General features: G+C 35.9%; 1 protein-coding gene across 3 annotated transcripts in view; it reads left to right on the forward strand.

The window, feature by feature from the left end:
* Window positions 1–20,996, forward strand: part of ELF9 (RNA binding (RRM/RBD/RNP motifs) family protein) — a 35,636-nt gene extending 14,640 nt beyond the window's left edge. The window contains exons 8-15 of one of the 3 annotated variants that reach the window (XM_090016135.1): window positions 4,517–4,555; window positions 17,578–17,667; window positions 17,796–17,898; window positions 18,011–18,091; window positions 19,622–19,698; window positions 19,776–19,856; window positions 20,396–20,487; window positions 20,645–20,996. In XM_090016135.1, coding sequence (XP_089872261.1) covers window positions 4,517–4,555; window positions 17,578–17,667; window positions 17,796–17,898; window positions 18,011–18,091; window positions 19,622–19,698; window positions 19,776–19,856; window positions 20,396–20,487; window positions 20,645–20,768 — 687 coding nt within the window. In that variant the 3' untranslated portion in view covers window positions 20,769–20,996. The remainder of the gene's footprint in view (window positions 1–4,516; window positions 4,556–17,577; window positions 17,668–17,795; window positions 17,899–18,010; window positions 18,092–19,621; window positions 19,699–19,775; window positions 19,857–20,395; window positions 20,488–20,644) is intronic. The other 2 variants (XM_090016137.1, XM_090016136.1) reach the window with 2 other exon arrangements.
* The last annotated feature ends 236 nt before the right edge of the window (window positions 20,997–21,232 follow it).

A 21,232-nucleotide genomic window follows, 5' to 3' on the forward strand; every position in this document is an offset into this window, starting at 1 on the left:
TCTCAACTAGTGCACGGACACTGAAAATTCCAGCCATCCATCATCAGAATCTGGTAGAAAAGTGACCAGAAAGTCGCGCGGGTATGGGTACGGAGGGTATGACACGGCAATTTCAAAAAATGCGGGCATGGGGACACGCCTATATTTATTAAATATCACATAAATACAAAATAAATTCAAAATAAACTGAATATAATATAAATATATCTAAAATATATATTATATACTGAAAATATATTTATAAATTATAAATTGAATACAAACTTGTATGTACGGAGGGTCGTGTCGACATGGGTACTGAGGGCAAAATGGAGTGTCCGTGTGACATAGGTTGTGTATCATTTATGGCTGAGATTTAGAGGGTGGATTCTATAAATTTTGTGCTTGAGCTTAGAATTTTATCTCATTCAAATTGGATATCGGGTGAGTGCCAGAAGCTCCTTCAAGTTTGGCTAAGTTCAGATTCAGAATTTCTGTTACTGTACTGCTTCACAAAGACGATCTGAATTTGAAAAATTAGTTTGAAGGAGAAATTAATACAGTAAAATTTTGCAAAATTCTCTGTTGATTGCTGTATTTGTGTAGAAGGTGATAGAATTATATTTGAAGTGAATTAGGATCATGAAGTTGCAGAAACATCATATTTCCGATACCCTATCCTGTGTAAAATACCCCTCTGTAAGCATTCCTGAGAAACCCTGGAGTTCCAACCCCATTGCTCTCAAACTGTACCACCTCAAGACCTAAATTTTGCAGACATCTAGACCTATCCTATTACTTTCCAACCCCACAAACCTTACCTTCACCTGAATTATAGATACAATCATTTTACTAGACCCTATTTTTGCTAACTGAGCAACCTGTACTCTGTTGCAGAACTGAACAATGTAGTATAACTAATTTTCCTACTCTAAACCTCACATAAAATTCCAGAAAAATCACATCTAACCAACATTACCTACATTGAGAGCAAAGCGAACTCTTGGCCTGAACCTACCCAGAAGCCCCATTTTCACACCCCTCAAAGTCAGGACAGAACTCTTTGACGAGGGCAATGCAGTGCATTCTTGAGTAGTAGCAAGGTTATGACTACTAGGGGTGAACATGACCTGGTGGAAGGCCTTCAGGTTGAAACCCAAGAAAAAATGGATGCTATTGATGACAAGATTGATCAGATGAAGGGTGAGTTTAAGGCTGAAATGTAGATCTTGGCCCGTATATTGGAGGCTCTTCTAACTATAGGAGGGACAAGCATGCACACCATGCACCTCAAATATCAAGCAGGGTGAGAACTCAATACTTCATACGGAGCAATACAAGCCCAACAAACTCTATTGAAATTCCGTATTTTCTCTGGAGATGATCCCACAAGTTCGTTCTTCAAGGTGGCACAATACTTCAAAATTTCTCAAACTTTGAAACTTGAAAAACTGAGCATGGCAACTGTGTATTTGGAAGGAGAGACAATTTGATGGTATAAATGGTATGAGTCTTATGTTGGCACTCCATTTTGGACATCAATCATGAAAGCTCTTGAAATACACTTTGGAAAATCTGCATACGAAGATCACAATTGGGAACTTGTCCTGGATCTGCCAAAACCAGGAGTGCAGTGGAATATCAAACCAAATTCGAGCACTTCAGCAACTTAGGATCTGGATAGAACCAATACGCTCTAATTGGGAACTTCATTGCTGGTCTTAAAAGAGAGCTTAGAATTGAAGTGCAAGCTCAAAGACCGATCTCTCTTATTCAATGATTTTAGATGGCAAGACTAGCTGAAGATAGACTCCTACGTCAAGGCAAGTGGTGGGAGCAAGAAACCAGACTCAGTAAAGGCAAAGAGCATTCCAAGCATGATGAGAAGACCCAAGAGTTCATCAATGTGTCCTCAAAATCCCAGACACATGTACCCAAGAAAATGAATGTAAAAAGAGTAACCAATGAGCGCATGCTAGAGTGCCAAAAGCTAGGCCTTTGGTTAGCATCATAATGAAAGATGACAACCCGACCACACATGTAAGACCCTCCAATTGTACATTGTAGAAGAAAAAAATAGTGAAAAGAGTGACGATGAGGAGAGTGAAGAAGGGGAACAACAATCTACCTATCTGAAATTTCCTTTCATGTCTTAATGGGAAATCCAAATTCCAAAATCAATGTGGTTTCTTGGGTCAATCCAAAACTTTTCCATCTCCATCATTTTGGACATTGGATCCATCCACAACTTCATTTGCCCAAATACCATTCAAAAGGTCAAATGTGAGGGAATCCCAACCCAAATTAGAGGTGATAGTGGGTAATGAGAGCAAAATGTATAGTGAGACTAGATGTACCAACTTAGAGCTCACTATCAATGGGTTCGAACTCTGGGTTGATTTGGAGGTCCTACCCTAGAAGGAGTAGATGTAGTTTTGTGTACTCGATGGCTATAATCCTTGAAAAAAAAACTAGAGTTATTGGAAGCTTCATAGATAGGTGGGAAGCACGCTTCCCAGAAACTTGCTTCGTTAGTGCAAAACTCCTTGCTTCCAAAACTTGATGTGAATCTTCATTCTCCCACACTTCTCCTATGCTTTCCACACATTTTTTTCTTGCTTCCCTACATGCTTCATATGCGTTTCTGTCACACTTCTTTTCATGTGCTTCCTTTCACGATTCCCACTCACTTATGTACTTTTTCTAACTTGGTAATCATCATTTTTAGATTTTGAGAAAGATTTATTTTTTACACTAAAAAATCATGAAATTTAAGAATCATCATTTTTATTTTAGTTTTTATTCCCTTCTAGCTCGTTTAGTATTTTGCTTCCTATTCAATCTTATATCACTTTCTTTTTTAATGCTATTTTTTGTTTTTAAATTGATTCCTTGCTCCACGCTTTTTATAAATTTTAAATACCTCGCTTCTCATTTGGTTTCCCCCTTCCGCTTCCTAGTCTGCTAACTTTGAAAAAACACGTGATTTCAAAAAAGGAAGGTTATTTTTCAACATAATGGGGATAGGGTAAAATTCAAAGCTACCCAAGAGACGTCCATAGAAAAAGCAACCAATGAGAGCCAATTGAACACAATGTATGGAGCCTACATGCATGCCTTATGGGCTAAGAAGAGATTGAAGAAGGCCAACTTTAAGAGAGAAGAACCAGACATAAAGAAGCATGCATGCTCACATGCCACACATGGATTCTCACCATGGAAACAAGCAACATTTGCTCCCATGCTTTTTAAGGATACTCGCCATGGAGTAATGTTGCATTCTTAGAAGATGGAAGACATGGCCCTTGTGGTGAAAGTCTAAAAATAGTTTTGGATGAAAATGAATAAAGTGGGAAGAGTGCTTAACCTTGTTTTAGAACAAGGCAAATTGAAGGGTGGATTGGTATGAGAACGCCTAGCATGGCTCGTCTCATTGGGTCCATCTCCATTGTACTCTTTTTCTATTTGGTTCTTCTTTTATAATTGGATTGGATCTATAGGAAGCATAGATCCATATCCATGCTGTGGTGGCTCTTGTAACTCATACTTTTGCCCACTTTCTACTTACATTAGCCATAGAATTGAGAGACTCTTGGGGAGGATCTCTCACTTCTAATTGAGGACTTGACTCATGAACCCTACCTTTCACACTAGGTTTAGGATGATAAACCCTTCCTTCCGCTATTTCCCTCCATTTCCACTATTCCCAAGCTAGCCAACCCCCTTAAATTTCCCAATTTCCTTGCAATTTCCACCCAATCCTATCCATCTCCATCCCAATCAGATCTAGAAACCTAATATAAATCTGATTGGGTTTTGCTATTTCTGACATGATCATGTTCAGTTTATGTTCATGATCAGACTATTATACGTCAGGAGTCTGATCCATTCAATCTGATCCGCCCCATCTGCACACCTTGGTTGTTGCTAGGATTTAGTCCTATGAATTCCATGTGTGAAAAAGTATGACTTGCTATTCTGAATTTTGTGACAAAAAATGCATTTAGTTTATATCATTGCACTTTGGGTTTGACCATGTATAATCAGATTCTAATGCATATTAAGATGGATTCTGATCACGATTTGAATATTAAAGTGTGTTGACAGCTAAGATTAGCATGCACTCTGGTCCAATCTAAGCGTGAACTGTCAACATCAGTTGTTATTAGTGGTTTTTAATGTGGTTTTTGTTGGACTAGTTGTAGGATTGATGGTTCAGCTGTTGTGTTCAATTGGAAATTCAATGATCTTAGGTGTGTATCACTGTTCAGACAATCGATTTAATTGCTTTAGCTAGCAGAAACCTTTCTCGAGTCAAGCACCTAGTTATATTGATGTAATTGGACATATCACACACATTTGATCAAGCTGCACTTAATTTGACCATGTAACCCTCACTGGGTTGAACTACTTTTTAGTTTATGCGTTAGTATCTGATGTCTTTGCCAAAAAATCTTCTTATGGATATAACAACCTCAAAATGGGTTGCCTGACTTTCTATCTGCATGATGTTACTGATAAACTGCAAGCCTTGCAGGTAGTGGAGGTGTTCTCAAAATGTGGTATCATCAAAGAGGTTAGTAGCTTTATGTTGACATTGTTATTCCATCAAACAGTATATATCTATGCTACATACCCGCAGAACATGCAGTCAATTACTTATGTCCATGGTTTGATTTTTGGTGGACTGCATTTTTTAGACTTGTGTTATCTAGGTGATAATATTGTTTCTTCAATTGGGGTGCTGGTATATGGTCAGTATGTCTGGATGAATATAAATGAATATCTTGAGCTAGTGGAACTTCTGATACTGGTACCTTTTCTAAAGCTTATGCTGGTAAAGATTGCACATGATTTAGCTGATGCAATAGATTTTCTAATAATAGTGCTGTGTACCTTTCTTTTCTTTTCCTTTATTTGATAATCAAGTTGGTTTGATCAGAGTATCCAGTTTTATTGCATCTAATAACTGAATACTTTTATGAACATTAGGGGCACGTTTGGAAGTGAGAAATATGTAGGAAGAAAAAATCTGAGTTTTTTTCTAAAAAGTACAATTTTTGATAGGAAACATTCCTCCACCGGGGCGGGGGTCTGGAAGAATGTTTCCTACCAACAGAAAATATTGATTTCACACACACTCTCTCTCTCTCTCCACCACCCATCTCACCACCACCACCACCCATCACTACATCTCACCACCACCACCATCTCATCACCATCCCACCATCACCACCACCATTCATCTCACCACCACCCCACCACCACGACCACCACCACCACCCACCACCACGACCACCACGACCACCACGACCACCCATCTCAACATATCTGACCACCACCACCCACCGTCACCACCACAATTCACTGCCACCGCTTCCCCCCTTCTCTCATTTTTCTAACATTTTTCCATGTTATTTTTCTCATCCTACACAAACAAGTGAAAAATTTTCTTTTAAAAAAATTACCATATCAAAACTTCTCATAGGCAATTTTTTTTCCTATGAGATTTTTTCTTGCTTCCAAACGTGGCATAGGAGAACATTCTGGTGATTTATCTTCCCATATATGATTGGAAGCCAATCTACCTATCTTATCTAGGTAATTCTGTAGTCTATTCAGTTGGAACTCTCCTGGACACAATCTGGTTGAAGTGAAATGTGCAGTTGACTTGACTCTGTAAAACCTTGGTTACCCGGCACTTTAATGTGCATAGAAGACTCACAGTCCATAATGTTCCTAGTGTCCTTGTTTGAGGATTCTGCATCTCTTACATTTTTCTAAGGTTTCCCTAACACATTGGTTTGTAGCCATTAGCCTACTATTCTAGGTGTTGAATCTGTTGATTGAAATCTGTCGATTGGTTTGCAATAGTTATGATGAATACTTCATGTATGCAGCTTCTCATGGGCTTCTTTTACATGCTTTACATATCCAAATTGTTTTTCCATTATGTATCTACTTATACAACTAAGTTTAAGACAAATTACTTGAACTGGTAATTACTTTTATCTGCTTGATTCATTATACATGCACATGGACATTGCACACATGTATCATATTTTTGTTGTGCTTGAACAGTTGGGTTGTATCACAGATGGTCATATGAATGTTTTTCTCTCCAAATTGAATATGTAATCTCCATCCTTTATTGGTTTTGCCTTGTTTTTAACAACCCATGAACCTATACTTGTCCCATAGGAAGCATAAGGCAACATAAGTTGGTTTTGCCTTGATTTTGCTTGAGTAGATGCATTTTTAGTGGGCTTGCTTCAGGTTAGGATGAGCCTTGTCCACATTCATCATATTCAGGCTGATATAAATGTTAGTCTTAGTTCAATGAATGTCATCCCTGGCCTTCTGTTTACTTGTTTCAGGGCTTAAATCCGCTATGTCGATTCTGTATCCAACTGCAGTCTTCTTGCATGTAACTGTAATGAAATACATGGAAGTACATATACTAGCCACCAACGGCTTACAAGATCACACTTACACATGTGCACATACACAAGTTCACTATGGAACTAAACAAAACCCAATAAGGCAATAACAAGAGTGTAAAAAATACAGGATATTATTAATCAAATGCTTAAAACAAACATTCAAGAACAAGGGGGTTTTAACTCCTAATTATACACAAAGAGACCCAAGTAGGAGGGGCTGTTGGGACATCCAAAGAGTCGCTGGGAGCTCCCAACGGTCATATTTATGACCGTTGGGCAACCCCAATGACTCTTTGGGCTCCAAGTCTTTAGATAAAAGACAAAAAAGAAAAATTGAAAATGAAAATACTAAAAACTATTATCTGTAGTGGATATTTTATTACAATAAAAAAAGACCAAATTACCTTTGACTCAAATAAGAAATTACATACATATAATTTAACATCCCCTCTCAAACTTGTGATGTAAACATTGAAAGTTTGTTGAGAAGGAACAAAAAGCGTGGAGCAACAAGAGCTTTAGTGAAGAAGTCCTCAAACTGAAATTCATGAGGTGACAAAAGGGCAACTCAATAGTTTCAATGTGCTTGGTGCGCTCATGGAAAGTGTGGTTGCTGGCTATATAAATTACACTTTTGTTGTTACAACACATCTTCGAGGGTTTGGAGTTGTCGATACCTATGTCTCTGAGAAGATTTCTTAGCCATACAAGTTTCATAGTTATTGTTGCCATAACTTTGTATTCAGCTTCAGTAGAGGATAATAAGACCTTTTATTGCTTTTTGCATATCTAGGAAATCAGTGAATCTCATAAAAAAAACAGAGAAACCAGTAGTGGAGATTCTATCATTTGGATTTCCTTTCTAATCAACATTAGTATAGGCAAGTAAATCAAAAGATGAGGATAAAAAAAGCTTTTTAGTTATGGTGTTCTTGATATATCTGACGATTCTTAGAACAATACTCATGTGCACAATAGTTGGAGCATGTTGAAATTGACTAACAGAGTGAACTGCATGTGCTATATCTGGTCTGGTGATATACATATAAGTGAGAGACTCAATTAACTGTCTGTAAGGTATGGGATCTTTGAAAAAAGTCATATCCTCAAGTCTTAATTTAACATTCACCACTTCAAGAGTTTCTACATTCTTATCATCTGAAATTTCCTATTTACTATAGACATCTGCAACAAGTTTTATTTGAGAAAGTATGTACCCTCTTGGGGAATAAGCAATTTCAATTCATAAAAAATATCTTAAGAATCCCAAGTCTGGCATATCAAAATTTTCTTTCAAAACATTTTTAACATTACTAACACCTTGTTTGCCATTTCCTATTATTATCATATCATCTATGTAAAGTAGAAGGATAACAATGTCGATACCTGTACTTTTAACAAAAAAAGTAGTGTCAGTATAGCAGGAATGAAAACTCAAATTAATCATATCATTACTGAATCTATCGTGCCAGGCCTCAGGAGCTTGTTTAAGACCATACACGACTTTTAAAAAGTTTAAGTGATTTTTCTTTTTCAATAACAAATCCCAACGAAGGATTCATGTATACTTCTTCATTTAGTTCTTCATTAATAAATACATTTTTGACATCTAATTGATATATAGGCCATTTTTTAGTTGAGGCAACAACTATTAGAGTCCTAACACTAGTCATTCTTGCTACGGGTGCAAAAGTTTCCTCACAGTAAATTTCGTATTCTTGGGAGTATCCTTTAGCTACTAACCTAGCTTTATATTTTTTTAGAGTTCCGTCACTTTTGGTTTTGACTTTAAAGACTCATCTACATCCAATGGTTTTCTTGTTCAAAGGTAATATAATTATTTTTCAAGTTTTTGGTTTCTTAAGAGCATCTAGTTCTATGTTCATAGCTTCAATCCAATGAGAAACATTTTTTACTTCATTGTAATGTGAGGGCTCATGTTATTAGTGTAATGATATTAGGCAAGTCCTATAATTAGGAGATAGTGACTCGTAATAGACAAACCTATTTGGTGGAATAGGAACTCTACTAGAGCTTCCAAGTGAAGTTTCTTCTATAGGTTCACTATAACGATTTTTTTTCCAAGGCACTAGTAGGATTGTTTTGCTCACGCCGGGTATAAACATGAATATTTTTATTAGAAATACTAATGATTCATCACTACTTGGTGATGTCCCAATATTGGGATCTTAAAAAACATTATCTATATTTTCATGATGTCTCCAAGAATCATCATTGGCATGTATATCTTCTTTTGGAGATATATCATATAAAAACATATAGTCTATTTCCTCTTTCTTATTACTCTCTTCAAAACCATTTTCATCTTCGAAGAATGTCACATCTTTAGAAATGTAAAGTTTATTATTTTTGGAATCAAAGCAGTTATATCTTTTTTGTTTTTCACCATAATCGATGAAAACACATTCAATAACTTTAGGGGATAACTTGTCTCTTTTGTGTAAAAACACAAAATATTTATAGCAAAAAATGTATAAACGATTGAAATCAGGTGTTATCTTGAGTAATTTTTTCTCGTAAGGAGAAACATTTTTTACAATGAAAGAAGGCATTCTATTTATCAAATAAGTAGAAGTTAAAGACGGTTTCTGCCAAAAAATATTGCTTTGAAATAGGTAGAGTTCTAGTGGTTTCTATTATGTGTCTATGTTTTTTTTTTCGTTAGTCCGTTTTATTGAGGTGCCTTAGGACAAGATCTTTGATGGCAAATCCCATTTTGTTTTAAATAGTTTTGAAATTCATTGGATAGATATTTACCTTCCAAATCAGATCTAAGAGTAGATATATTGCTTTGAAATTAATTTTTAACTTTGATGTGAAAATCTTTAAAGAAAGAGAAAACTTTTGATTTAAAGTTTAAAAAATAAATTCACATATTTATTTAGGTCATCAATATAAGTAACATAATATGAGTAACCACCTTTAGATATGAGCGAAGAAGGAGCCCATACATCTGAATCTGCCAATTCAAAGGATTTTGTGGAAACAAAGGTTCTATTTGGAAATGGGATGAATTTCATTTTTTCAAGTATACAATCTTTTTAATTCATATATTTTTTATCACAAAAATTTCCTTCAAAAGAAAAAAATACATTTTAGAGTAGCTTGGATATCCAAGTCTTATATGCCAAGTTTCAATTCTCTTATCTTGGACATAGTTACAAAAAGATTTTAGAGAAATAGACAAAGAGATGAAGAATCCATAGAGTAAAGATCTCCCTTCTTATGGCTTTACCCGATCCGCTTCTCAGACCGAAGATCTTGCATAACACAACCCTTAGATGAGAAAGATATTTCACATCCATGGTCAGCAATTTGAGAGACTGAAAAAAGGTTTAAATTTAATTTAGGGACAACCCTACCTTTTGGAACAAATTTTTTTTTGAAAGTTTTTAAAAGTTCTTATACTTTTGATTTTCAAAGAGGTTCTATCGGCGATAGAAACATAAGACATTTGAATTGGTGCATGTATCTAATAAGGCATTCTCATGAGGGGTCATATTAAAAGATGTTCCCGAATGTAGAATCCAAGAATGCATATCAGGTGAAGAGGAAGAGGCATTGACAACACCCTATGTAGATAATGTGGCTTTAAGAATTTGTTGAAGCGTTATGGAAATTTGACCAAGTGTGTCTATAAGATCACCCTAACTTTTGTTTTCTTCGTCCTTGTAAGTAGATTCTTCAACGGAAGCAACCTTATACTTAAGGTTCCATTCAACTTAGGACAAGTGAGTTTAATGTGCCTCGACTTATTACAATGATGACAAATAATCATTTTTGTTCCACCACTATAGTTATTATTATTACTATAGTTGTTTTGCTTATCAAAGTGTAGAGGCTTATGAGTCTTAATATTATTACCGGGTTTAGATACTACTAACACTTCATCACAACATTTAGTTATTCTAAGACGATTTCCTTCTTTGACAATTTCGACAATACCATCCTCAAGAGGGAGAGGAGTAGATCTATGTAGAAGATAAGATCTAACTTGCTCACATTCGAGATGAAGCCCATACAAAAATTGGAAGAATCTCTCTTGTTCCATTTGTTTTTGCCTAAGTTTCACATCTCCAATGACAACCCACTTAGGCTCCAAAAGTGCAAGTTCATCCCATAGAGGATTCAACACACTAGAAATCTTGGATACTTAAGTCTCCTTGCTTGTTTGTCCTAATTTTTTCTTGCAAAAAATATGCTCTTGCAAGATCCTTTTGAGTATACATACCCTTTATGATGAAAAGCCAGACTTCATTCGTTTTTTCAAAATTTAGCAATATTAATACATACCTTAAGTTTGACATTGTTCATGAACCTGTTAAATTATGTATCAATTCTTGTAATCCCATATATATTTTATATATATATAAGGTGATACATATACATTTATTATATATGTATATGTATCTACTGTATATATATATATATATATATCTTTAATGTTAGTCATAGGGGTAGTTTAGTTATTTCACCTTGTGCATATTCACCTTTTGAATATGCTTGTAATTTTGTTTTTCCTTTTTTTCTTTTTGACCAAGTCAACTACCTTGGAGGACCCACTCTTATAGACGTTGGGCCCTTCCAACGTCTATAAGTGGGGGCCTTCCAAGGCTCTCTATGGTGTATATATATAGGGGTTCTCCCCTTGTAATTGGTATGGCTTTGGGTCAAAGCCCAAGCATTCAATAAAGCTTTTATTCTTTTTCGTAGTGTATTTGTGAGATTGATTGGTTTGTGCTTTTGTGCACAAGCGTTCTTTGTGTTCTTATTGTGCATGTGTGCACTTGTCTTTCATCAAGAACATTGGGTCTTGATTATAGTATCTTGTTGAAGATATTTTCACATGATATCATAGCTTGGTTTAAGGAAGAAAGATCGTGCATTCTCCACATTCTTGGGTGCCTCAAAAAAGTGCCTTCAAGCCATTGGAGATTTGAGTTGATCATTTCCTTCGAACAATATTTTAGAAGTCTTCTTTGTCAAGAGAGACTTCAAAATCTATTGAGCTACGTGTTCCTTCTTGTTTCTATCCTCTCTAATGGGCGAAAAAGACTCCCACTTCTCCCTCGGGTTTAAACTCAATGGTTCAAACTATCATGTTTGGGCCGGTAATATGGAAGCCCATATTAAAGGAAAGGGGCTTTGGGGGTATGTTCAAGGTTCGATACTGGAACCCGAACAAAAAATTACCATTATGGAAAAAGGAGATATAAAGATTCTTGAAGGAGAAGAAAGACAAAGAGCGCTTGAAGATTATTCAAAGAAATAAGACGAATGACAAATGAAAAACTTCATGATCTTATCGTGGTTCTTCTTATCCATTGAAACTAAGATCAATGCCAACATCATCAAATTCAAGAAAGCTTCCGACGCTTGGCTATATCTTGAAAAATGTATACATCAAGAGATTTATCACACAAGTACTACCTTCAAAAGAGGGCATTAACCCTATAACAAAATGAGATGACTATTCGGGAATACTTTGCCGAATTATCTTTCATTTGGGATGAGCTTGCTATGCTTGAACCCAAATGGAGTGGTGAAGTTATCGAGCTTAGACACAAGCAACTTGAGGAAGATCGATTTTTTAACTTCCTAAATAGCCTTAGACCCGAATTTAAACAAATTTGGTCCTCTCTTCTTTTTTCTTTCTCGTCTCCCTCCATTGAAGATGTTATCACTAAATTGAGTGGGGAAGAAACCCGTATAGGGTATTAGTAAGAACAAACCTAGCATCCTTGCTACTTCTTCTTTTTAAGAAGAAAGTGAAGGAGTGAATGCCGTTTCAAGACCGGGTAACAATGTGAGGATTTACAAACTTCCTCACTTCAAGAATCAAAATCAAGGAGACAGTGGGCAAAATGAAAAAAGAGACTATAGCAAACTAACTTATCATTTTTGTTAAGAACCGGGGCATATCAAACCAATTTGCCCAAAATGGAAGAAACTGCTTGCAATGACTACCACATCTCAACCGGAAGAACGACCATCCTCTTCCAATGAGTCTCTCTCTTTACAACAAATTATGGAAGCTCTTCAACCACTTCTCAAGGGAGGAACTTTCGGAGTCGCTATGACAACCTCTTCACCCCCTGGTAAGATATCTTGGCTTTTAGATTCTGAGGCATCATTTTATATGACCCCAAGTGCTTGTTCTCTTTCCGAATACTCTAAAAACTCTTTTCCATCTTTTGTCTCAACAACGGATGAAATATGTCTTGAAATTAAAGGAATAGGCAATTTCGAAAAACAAGATTTTTTTATTCTAAAAATTAGATTCATACCAAAACTAAATTTGAATTTGCTTTCGGTTTCTCAACTCTTGGACCATGGTTGCGATATAAAATTCTCTTTTGATAAATGTTGGATACAGGATCACCGGTCTGAGAGGTTGATTGGGGAAAACTCTAGGAGAGGAGATCTCTATTATGTTGACTCTCTTCAAGTTTCCAAGAATCAATTTTGTAATGTTGTCCAAAATAAGGATATTCATGTATGGCATAAGAGACTTGGACATCCCAACATTGTTAAAATTTCATATTTACCTTTTGTTAAACATCTTTGTAAATGAGATTTTGTATGTAATGAATGTATTCTTGGGAAAATGAAAAGTTTACCCTTTTATCAAAGATTTATGTTTACAACAAAACCTTTTGAAATCGTTCATTCCGGTGTATGGGGTCCGGCTCCTGTGATATCTAAAGGAGAATTCTCATATTATGTGATTTTTATTGATGATTACATTAGGTATTGTTAGATATACTTTCTTAAACATAAACATGAAGTTTTTTCGACTTTTAAAACTTTTCATATGATGATTTTAAATCAATTTAATGGAAACTTAAAAATTCTTATATCCGACTCCGGAGGAGAATACCTCTAAAATGAATTCAAGAGTTATCTTGAAGGTTGTGGTATTCTCCATAAAAAATCTTGCCCAAAAACTCTTAAACAAAACGGATTAGACGAATGAAAGCATAGGCATATTATTGAAACAACTCAAACTTTGCTTATTTCACAAAACATTCCAAAAAACCTCTGGGTTTAGGCAACCCTTACTTCAGTCTATCTTATAAATAGACTTCCATCAAAGAATTTAAACAAAATTTCTTCTTTTGAAAAATTATACGAGAAGGAACTTGACTATAGCGGGTTAAGGGTTTTTGGTTGCAAATGTTTTGTCCGTACAGATAAAAATGATAAGCTTTCTGCAAAGGCCATTCCTTGTGCCTTTCTTGGTTATTCGGAAACCCAAAAGGGTTTTAGGTGTTATGATGTTAGAAATGACAAATTATGTATTCAGAAATATGAGTTTTTTTGGAAAATCTTAGTAGTTTTGAAAGTCTTAAAACTCATAATGAGAATGTGGATTATTCCTTTCTGTTTGAATTGTTGGCTAAAGATGATGATACAAGTGATGATGAGTCAACTCAAAATGACTCAAGTGATAATGAAATCGAGGAAACTATCACCCATCTGTATTCCCCGCCACATCAACATATCGATGAGGGATCATCTAGAGATCCCATCACCTATGTTCATAGAGATAAAAACACCTTCAAAAGTGCTCTTGAAAGATATGATGACACCAGTAGGTCTGTTCCTCCTAGAGAAGAGAACCTGCGAAGAACCGAAAGACCTAGGAAAGCTCCCTCTAGGCTTATCTCATATGACTCTTTTTCACCTAAATATAGGGCCTGTCTTAGTGCCATTCATTCTTATGTAGAACCTAGAAATTTTGAAGAAGCACGAAAATGTTCCGAATGGGTAGAAGCTATGGAGAATGAACTTGGTGCTCTAAGAAGAGCCAAAACTTGAGAGTTCCAAGATCTCCCTAAGGGTAAGAAAGCAATAAGATGTAGATGGGTATTTAAGGTAAAAACTAAGAGCGATGGATCCCTTGAGAGATATAAGGCTCATTTAGTTGCAAAGGGATATAGTCAAGAATATGAGATTGACTATGAAAAAACTTTTGCTTTTGTGGCTCAAATAGTCACTGTCCGATGTCTTATCACCGTTGCCTCCATCAACAAGTGAAACATCTATCAAATGAATGTTAAAAACGCTTTCCTAAATGACGATCTGAATGAAGAGGTATATATGGATGCTCCACCTGGAATAGAGACTTCCAAAGGAAAAGTGTTTCGCCTTTGAAAAACACTTTATGGTTTAAAACAAGTCCTTAAGGCTTGGTATGATAGATTTAACTTCGTAATGTTAGAAAATGACTTTTCTTCCTGTTTCACTAACACAGTCTTGTTTGTTAGAAAAACCAATGCAGGGAAGGGTTAAACGTATAAAATCAATTTTGAAAGATAAATTTAAAATGTCTGATTTGGGTTTTCTAACTTATTTTTTGGGCATTGAAGTAACATACTCTCATAGAGGGTATTTCTTATCTCAAACTAAACTTGCCTTTGAGATTATCGATGGGTTTGATATTACAGATGACAAGGTTTGTGAAACTCTTGCTATAGTGGGAGCCAAGATGAAGATTGATGATGATATTCCTCTCTCTGATCCCACCCTCTACAGACAACTTGTGGGATCATTGATGTATCTGAGTATTACTAGACCAAATATTTCTCATGCAGTTTATACTGCAAGTCAGTTTCAACATGCACCAACATCCGTTCACATGAGTGCAATTCTGCGGGTCGTAATATACATAAAGGGTACATTAAATAAGAGAGTATTCTTATCTTCTTTTGAATTAAAGTTAATTGCTTATACTGACTCTGACTAGGAAGGTGACCCAAATAATCGTCACTCCACTACTGGTTTTTGTGTGTTCTTAGGAGATTCGTTGATCTCATGGCCATGTAAGAAGCAATAAAAAATATCTCTATCATCAACTGAAGCTGAATATCGGGTCATGACAACTACTACCATGAAAATCATATGGATTCATAAGCTGCTAGAAGACATGGGGATCACAATAGAAGAGCTCACTAGGCTATGCTGCGATAGCAAGAATGCAATTTATATTGCCAAAAATTATACATTCCATAAGCGGACTAAGTACATTGAGATGAACTGTCACTATATTCGAGAAGCCTATCTAAAAGGAGTCATAGATCTTTCATATGTTACTTCAGAATATCAATTGACAGATTTCTTCACCAAAGCTTTGTGCACTCCGCGATTCAATTTTCTCCTTGGCAAACTTTCGGTCATCTTGCCCTAAGTTTGAGGGGGGGGGGGTGTTAAATTATGTATCCAATCTTGTAATCCCATATATATATATATATTTCTTTAATGTTAGTCGTAGGGGTAGTTTAGTCATTTCACCTTTCTTGCACATATTCACTTTTTGAATATGCTTGTAATTTTGTTTTTCCTTTTTTTTCCTTTTTTTCTTTTATTTCTTTTCTTTTTGACCAAGTCAACTACCTTGGAGGGCCCACTCTTATAGACGTTGGGCCCTTCCAACGTCTATAAGTGGAGGCCCTCCAAGGCTCTCTATGGTGTGTATATATATATATATATATATATATAGGGGTTCTCCCCTTGTAATTGGTATGGCTTTGGGTCAAAGCCCAAGCATTCAATAAAGCTTTTATTCTTTTTCGTAGTGCATTTGTGAGATTGATTGGTTTGTGCTTTTGTACCCAAGTGTTCTTTGTGTTCTTATTGTGCATGTGTGCACTTGTCTTTCATCAAGAACATTGGGTCTTGATTATAGTATCTTGTTGAAGATACTTTTACATAACCATGCGAAATTTTTTGCATGATTGCTCTCAATCTTCTATTTGCTTATGATGATCTTCAATGGCCTTGAGACGAGCATTTTTCTCTAGAGTCTTCTCTTGTCCTCCTAGTTTGGTAAGCTTGAGTTGAGGTTCGGGGATTGTGCCAATCACATAACCCCAAAGCTTCTTTTCCTTGAGATTATTCTCCATGGTGGAGGTCCACATCATGTAGTTTTTTTCATTTAGTTTGAAAGAGGTTGATTTTGGTCTCTATTGGTGAAAATGTGTGAGAGAGAGGAAATGAGAAAATGAGAGCACAATTAGAAAACTTTGTCACTAATACAAACACTTATAGCAACCTTCCACAAGTCCAAGAGCACAGTGACTCTTATACCATGTAATGAAATACGCAGAAGCACAAATACTAACCACCAAGGGCTTACAAGATCACACTTACACACGTGTACATACACAAGTTCACTATGAAACTAAACAAAAGCCAGTAAGGCAATAATAAGAGTGTAAAAAATATAGGATATTATTCACCAAATGCTTAACACAAACATTCAAGAAGGGGTTTTTAACCTCTATTCATACACAAAGAGACCCAAATAGGAGGGGCTGTTGGGAGCTCCAAAGAGTTGTTGGGAGCTCCCAACGGCCATATTTATGACCGTTGGGCATCCCCAACGACTCTTTGGGCCAATGCCCAAAGCGCCCCTAGTCTTTCAATAAAAGGCAAAAAAGAAAAAGGGAAAATTAATATTCTAAAAACTATTATCCCTAGGGGATATTTTATTACATGAAAAAAAGATCAAAATACCCTTGACTCAAAACATAAATTACATACATATAATTTTAACAGTAACATGCATTATTCGTCTACTCAAATCAGTCGCTTTGAGTTCCACATACCTCTAGCATCTTCTTGTTGGTTAAAATTTATATTTGTTGGAAGTTCATTATCCATCTGAAGGGTCTTGGAAGAAATTATTAATGGGAGCTAGGTCAAGTGCTTTGTAAGTTTGAAGAATGGAAGAAGCCTAGGTGAGATTTGGGTGATCAAAGCATTCTTCCCCAATAAGAAACGTTCTTCAATTTGGCATTTTTTCCTAGTTTTGTATGGCAGCTAGAAGCTTTTTAATGTTATTATGAAATGTAGGTAACATTTAGAGTAGCATGCTTCTCAGATGTAGCGTATGCTTAACCAGGATGTGAAACCCTCTGCAGGCATGTTCTTTAAATTGGTGTACATTAATGGCTTCTCTCTGTGTGTGTGTGGTTTTTCTCCAGGATGTAAATCTCTTTTATTCAGGTGTTCATCCATCTAATTAAAATTCTTTCGTCTAGTAACATTTCATGCTACAGGCCTGTCATGTCTGGTAATATTTTTTTTGGTGCCGTTAAGTCATCATTTCAGTGTTATGCCATAATTTTAGGATCCAGAAACTAAAAAGCCTCGTGTAAAACTGTATGTTGACAAAGAAACGGGCAGGCAAAAGGGTGATGCACTGGTATCTTATCTGAAGGTATTGTTGAATGATGCAATGACTAGGTTTGAGTGTTTGATATCTTTATCTTTCTCAAGGATGTTTTTTCTTTTCTCTTTGAAGTTCTATCTTTTCTATTTAATTTTTGCTTTTTATTGAACTCATAGGAACCTTCAGTAGATTTGGCAATTCAACTTTTGGATGGGACAGCATTCCACCCTGGTGCACCAATATGTATGTCTGTTAGTTGTGCTAAGTTTGAACAAAAAGGTATTTTGTCATCATTTCTCAGTGTTTCCTTTTTTGTGATGCATATGCATTCAAAAGACACTTTAGTAAATGAAATGGTCTGTTTGTCTTATAGTAGCCCATATTTTTGTAGGAGAAAAATTCATTGCCAAACAACTAGATAAGAAAAAGAAAAAGAAACAGAAGAGGCTTGAGGAGAAGATTCTTGGCTGGGGTGAGTCTCTTTATTATTGTTTTTTTGTGCATATCTTTCTACTGCATGTCGGACTGTTTTTATGAATTTCACAAAGCTGGGCTTGTCACTGGAATGAAATGTGGGATTACCATGTGAAGCTCACATAAGACAAGGCATACTCTGCTGGTATTTTATTTTTAACTCTAAGTTGGAGGCAAGATCTACAAATCTTCTTTTTCTTGTATAATTAACGTTCACTGGGAGTATGACTTATTCCTTCTATTATACACAACTTTTTATTTATTTGTATTTGTAAGAGGCTTTCAGTTTTTCTTGTCAATTTTACATGTCATCAACTGTAACCCTAGAAACGGGCACATGTATGCAGATTTTGTTGAAGGCAGGATATATGACTCTCACTTTCTCTCAATTTCTGTTGCTGGATTAAAAGTTGCCAGTTCAAATCTGAAGATCATTATATAATATATTTTGTCATTGTCAAAATATTAAATGATAATATAACAAGTAAAACATGTCCATCACTGGTTTCTAGGACATGGTGTTACCTATGTCCAACACTGGTTTAATTGCATTTGCAAATCACCACAGTGATTTGCAGGACAGTGAGTGTCACATAGATCATCAGTCTGTATATTTCATGATTTATTTATTTGTTTATAGTTTATACCAAACTTGTGCATATATGGGTGTCTTTGCTTTGAATGGACACTTAAAACCGATTCTTTTTGTTCAAGCCATTCTGCAGGAGAGGAGCCCCTAGCATTTCATGCTGCTTCCATTCTAGTCCTTTTTCCTTTACGGGACTGCTTATGTTGGCTCTACTTTCCACGTGTGTGTGTGTTTATCACTATTATTTTATTTGACTTTGCTTTTATGATATTTCCAAAACATATGGTTTGCTGAGAATTTGTTCATAAGTAATTGGATTAATTTGCTCTTAGGATATGCATAGTGTGGAATGAAGCAATTTTTACACCTTTCTTGTGCTGCATGTCTGGCAGTTCCCTAGAAATATCCATATTTATAAAATGAAGCCTTCGTGTTATACTTTTTCTTTCTTGGTCTATGTATCAACGTGTGTTCGTGGAAGTTATGGTGTGATTTGTAGAGCTTCATGCTAGTACAATACCCATTTCAATATTAGCCAACTCTTTTAGGGACATTTTTGTCCATAGCTTGTAAATTCAAAATTGGGGTGTTGATATTTTTTGTAGTTCAAAAATTCAAATCTTCTCATTATATGCTGAAACAATCTTTATTTATGCTATGAGGAAATAATTTGCTGAATCTAGACTTTTACCATTTTCACTCTGTATGATTAGTGTCAGAAATAGACTCTGCCGTTCACTTGCTCATTTACCTAGAATTTGAGTTAGACACACAGAATTGTGGATAATCATTGAAAGCATGAAACAAGCATAGAAAAGAAAAGAATCATCTTTTAGGCATTCATTGACAGGCTGAAGTTGATATCATTGCCACCACCTCTAGTTTTCTGGAAATCTACATTTGCTTGTTAGAATGTCATGATAACTGTTTGTGGTTCAGGTGGCCGTGATGATGCGAAGGTGTTAATTCCTTGTACAATTGTTCTTCGGCACATGTTCACACCTTCTGAATTGAGGGTAATTCATTCTGGAGCTCTTCTATCCTTTTTTGGTGTGTGTGTGAGCTTATAATCATTTTTTTCTAAATTATTTAGGATGACCCAAGCATGCTTTCGGAATTAGAGGAAGATGTTGCAGAAGAATGCAACAAGCTTGGTCCAATTGATTCAGTTAAGGTAAGAGTGGTTATTTCTTCAAATTCAGTTTTAGTTCCAGTTTTTAATATTCTTGCATGTGCCACACGACTATAAGACAAGACTGAAGGATGCTAGATGGGATGAATGCCTTTGTTTTTGCTATTCCTTGAAGCGTTACTCTTTCTTAGTGGTAGGTCTAACTTGGCTTCATTCCTTGATGGAAATGCCTTTGGTTTTGCTACTTCGAAGTGTTATTACTATATTTTAGTTGGTAGCCCTAACTTGGCTTGCCTCCTATTGCATCTCACAGGCTGTTATAGATCAGAGAACATGTAACTTGTTGACTTTCACTTATTATGGTTGGCAGCAGCTGATTTTTTTTTTTGGTGATTTGTGACTGTTACCTTGAAAAATGTATCTCAGCTTTTTGGGGCTTATCATGTTTTTGAGCTCTTTAGAGTTTGTTTCATTAGAGATTGTTAGATTCTATACTTTTGTTTCAAGAATTGATTATAATGGTGAAAACCATTCCCAGCTTTACTAGTTTCTGGAAACCTCAATTTTTGTTCTGATTTCAGGTGTGTGAAAATCATCCGCAAGGTGTTGTCCTGGTGAAGTTTAAGGACCGGAAGGATGGTCTGAAGTGCATAGAGCTGATGAATGGCAGATGGTAAACGACTTTTTTGTTGATTGTTTCATTTTGTTATTTTCTTGCAAGTGATGGGTTCACAATGGTATATATTGTTTGTATCCAAAAAAAATTTGAAACTTTTTTTGAGGGTCTTGTTATGTTCATTGTACATAGGAATGTTTACTTTGTGTATTAGGTTTGGTGGTAGGCAGATACATGCAAGTGAAGATGACGATTCAGTCGATCATGCGAAGATTTGTGATTTTGATGCGGATGCCGCAAGATTAGATCAGTTCGGTGCGGAACTTGAAGCTGAATAGCTGATTGAACACTACATGAGTTTTATAAGGACATGGTGCCATCCCAACCAATGAGCAGCTGTGCATGACCATTCATTTTGGTCCTCCTTTAATGTGTCATCAGTGTTGACAGATCCCTTTTATTTGTACAGGAGTGCCAGGAGGTTATGACGGTCACTCCTTTTTTAGTTAACAGCGGAATGATATGAAATATAGCTTTCTTGAGATGGATCTTGTTTTTTTGGATAAGCATGTGGGCCTTATTAAAGCAGTTAAAAAAAAAGGTTTTATGAGGATGGTTCCTGGAAGGACCGTCAGACATGCTTGGGAGGATGTGCCACCACCACCTCTTTTAACTTTTTCTTTTACTATCATGTGGGCTGCCGTCACCATACTCGATCGACATTCCCTTGCATGATAGGAAAAGCTTTTACTCCCTTTTTACTCCCTTTTGCATGTTTGAAATTCCATTTATGCCATACGTT

Source organism: Nuphar pumila, chromosome 8 (genome assembly GCF_984573655.1).
Source record: "Nuphar pumila chromosome 8, dmNupPumi1.hap1.1, whole genome shotgun sequence".
Lineage (NCBI taxonomy): Eukaryota > Viridiplantae > Streptophyta > Magnoliopsida > Nymphaeales > Nymphaeaceae > Nuphar > Nuphar pumila.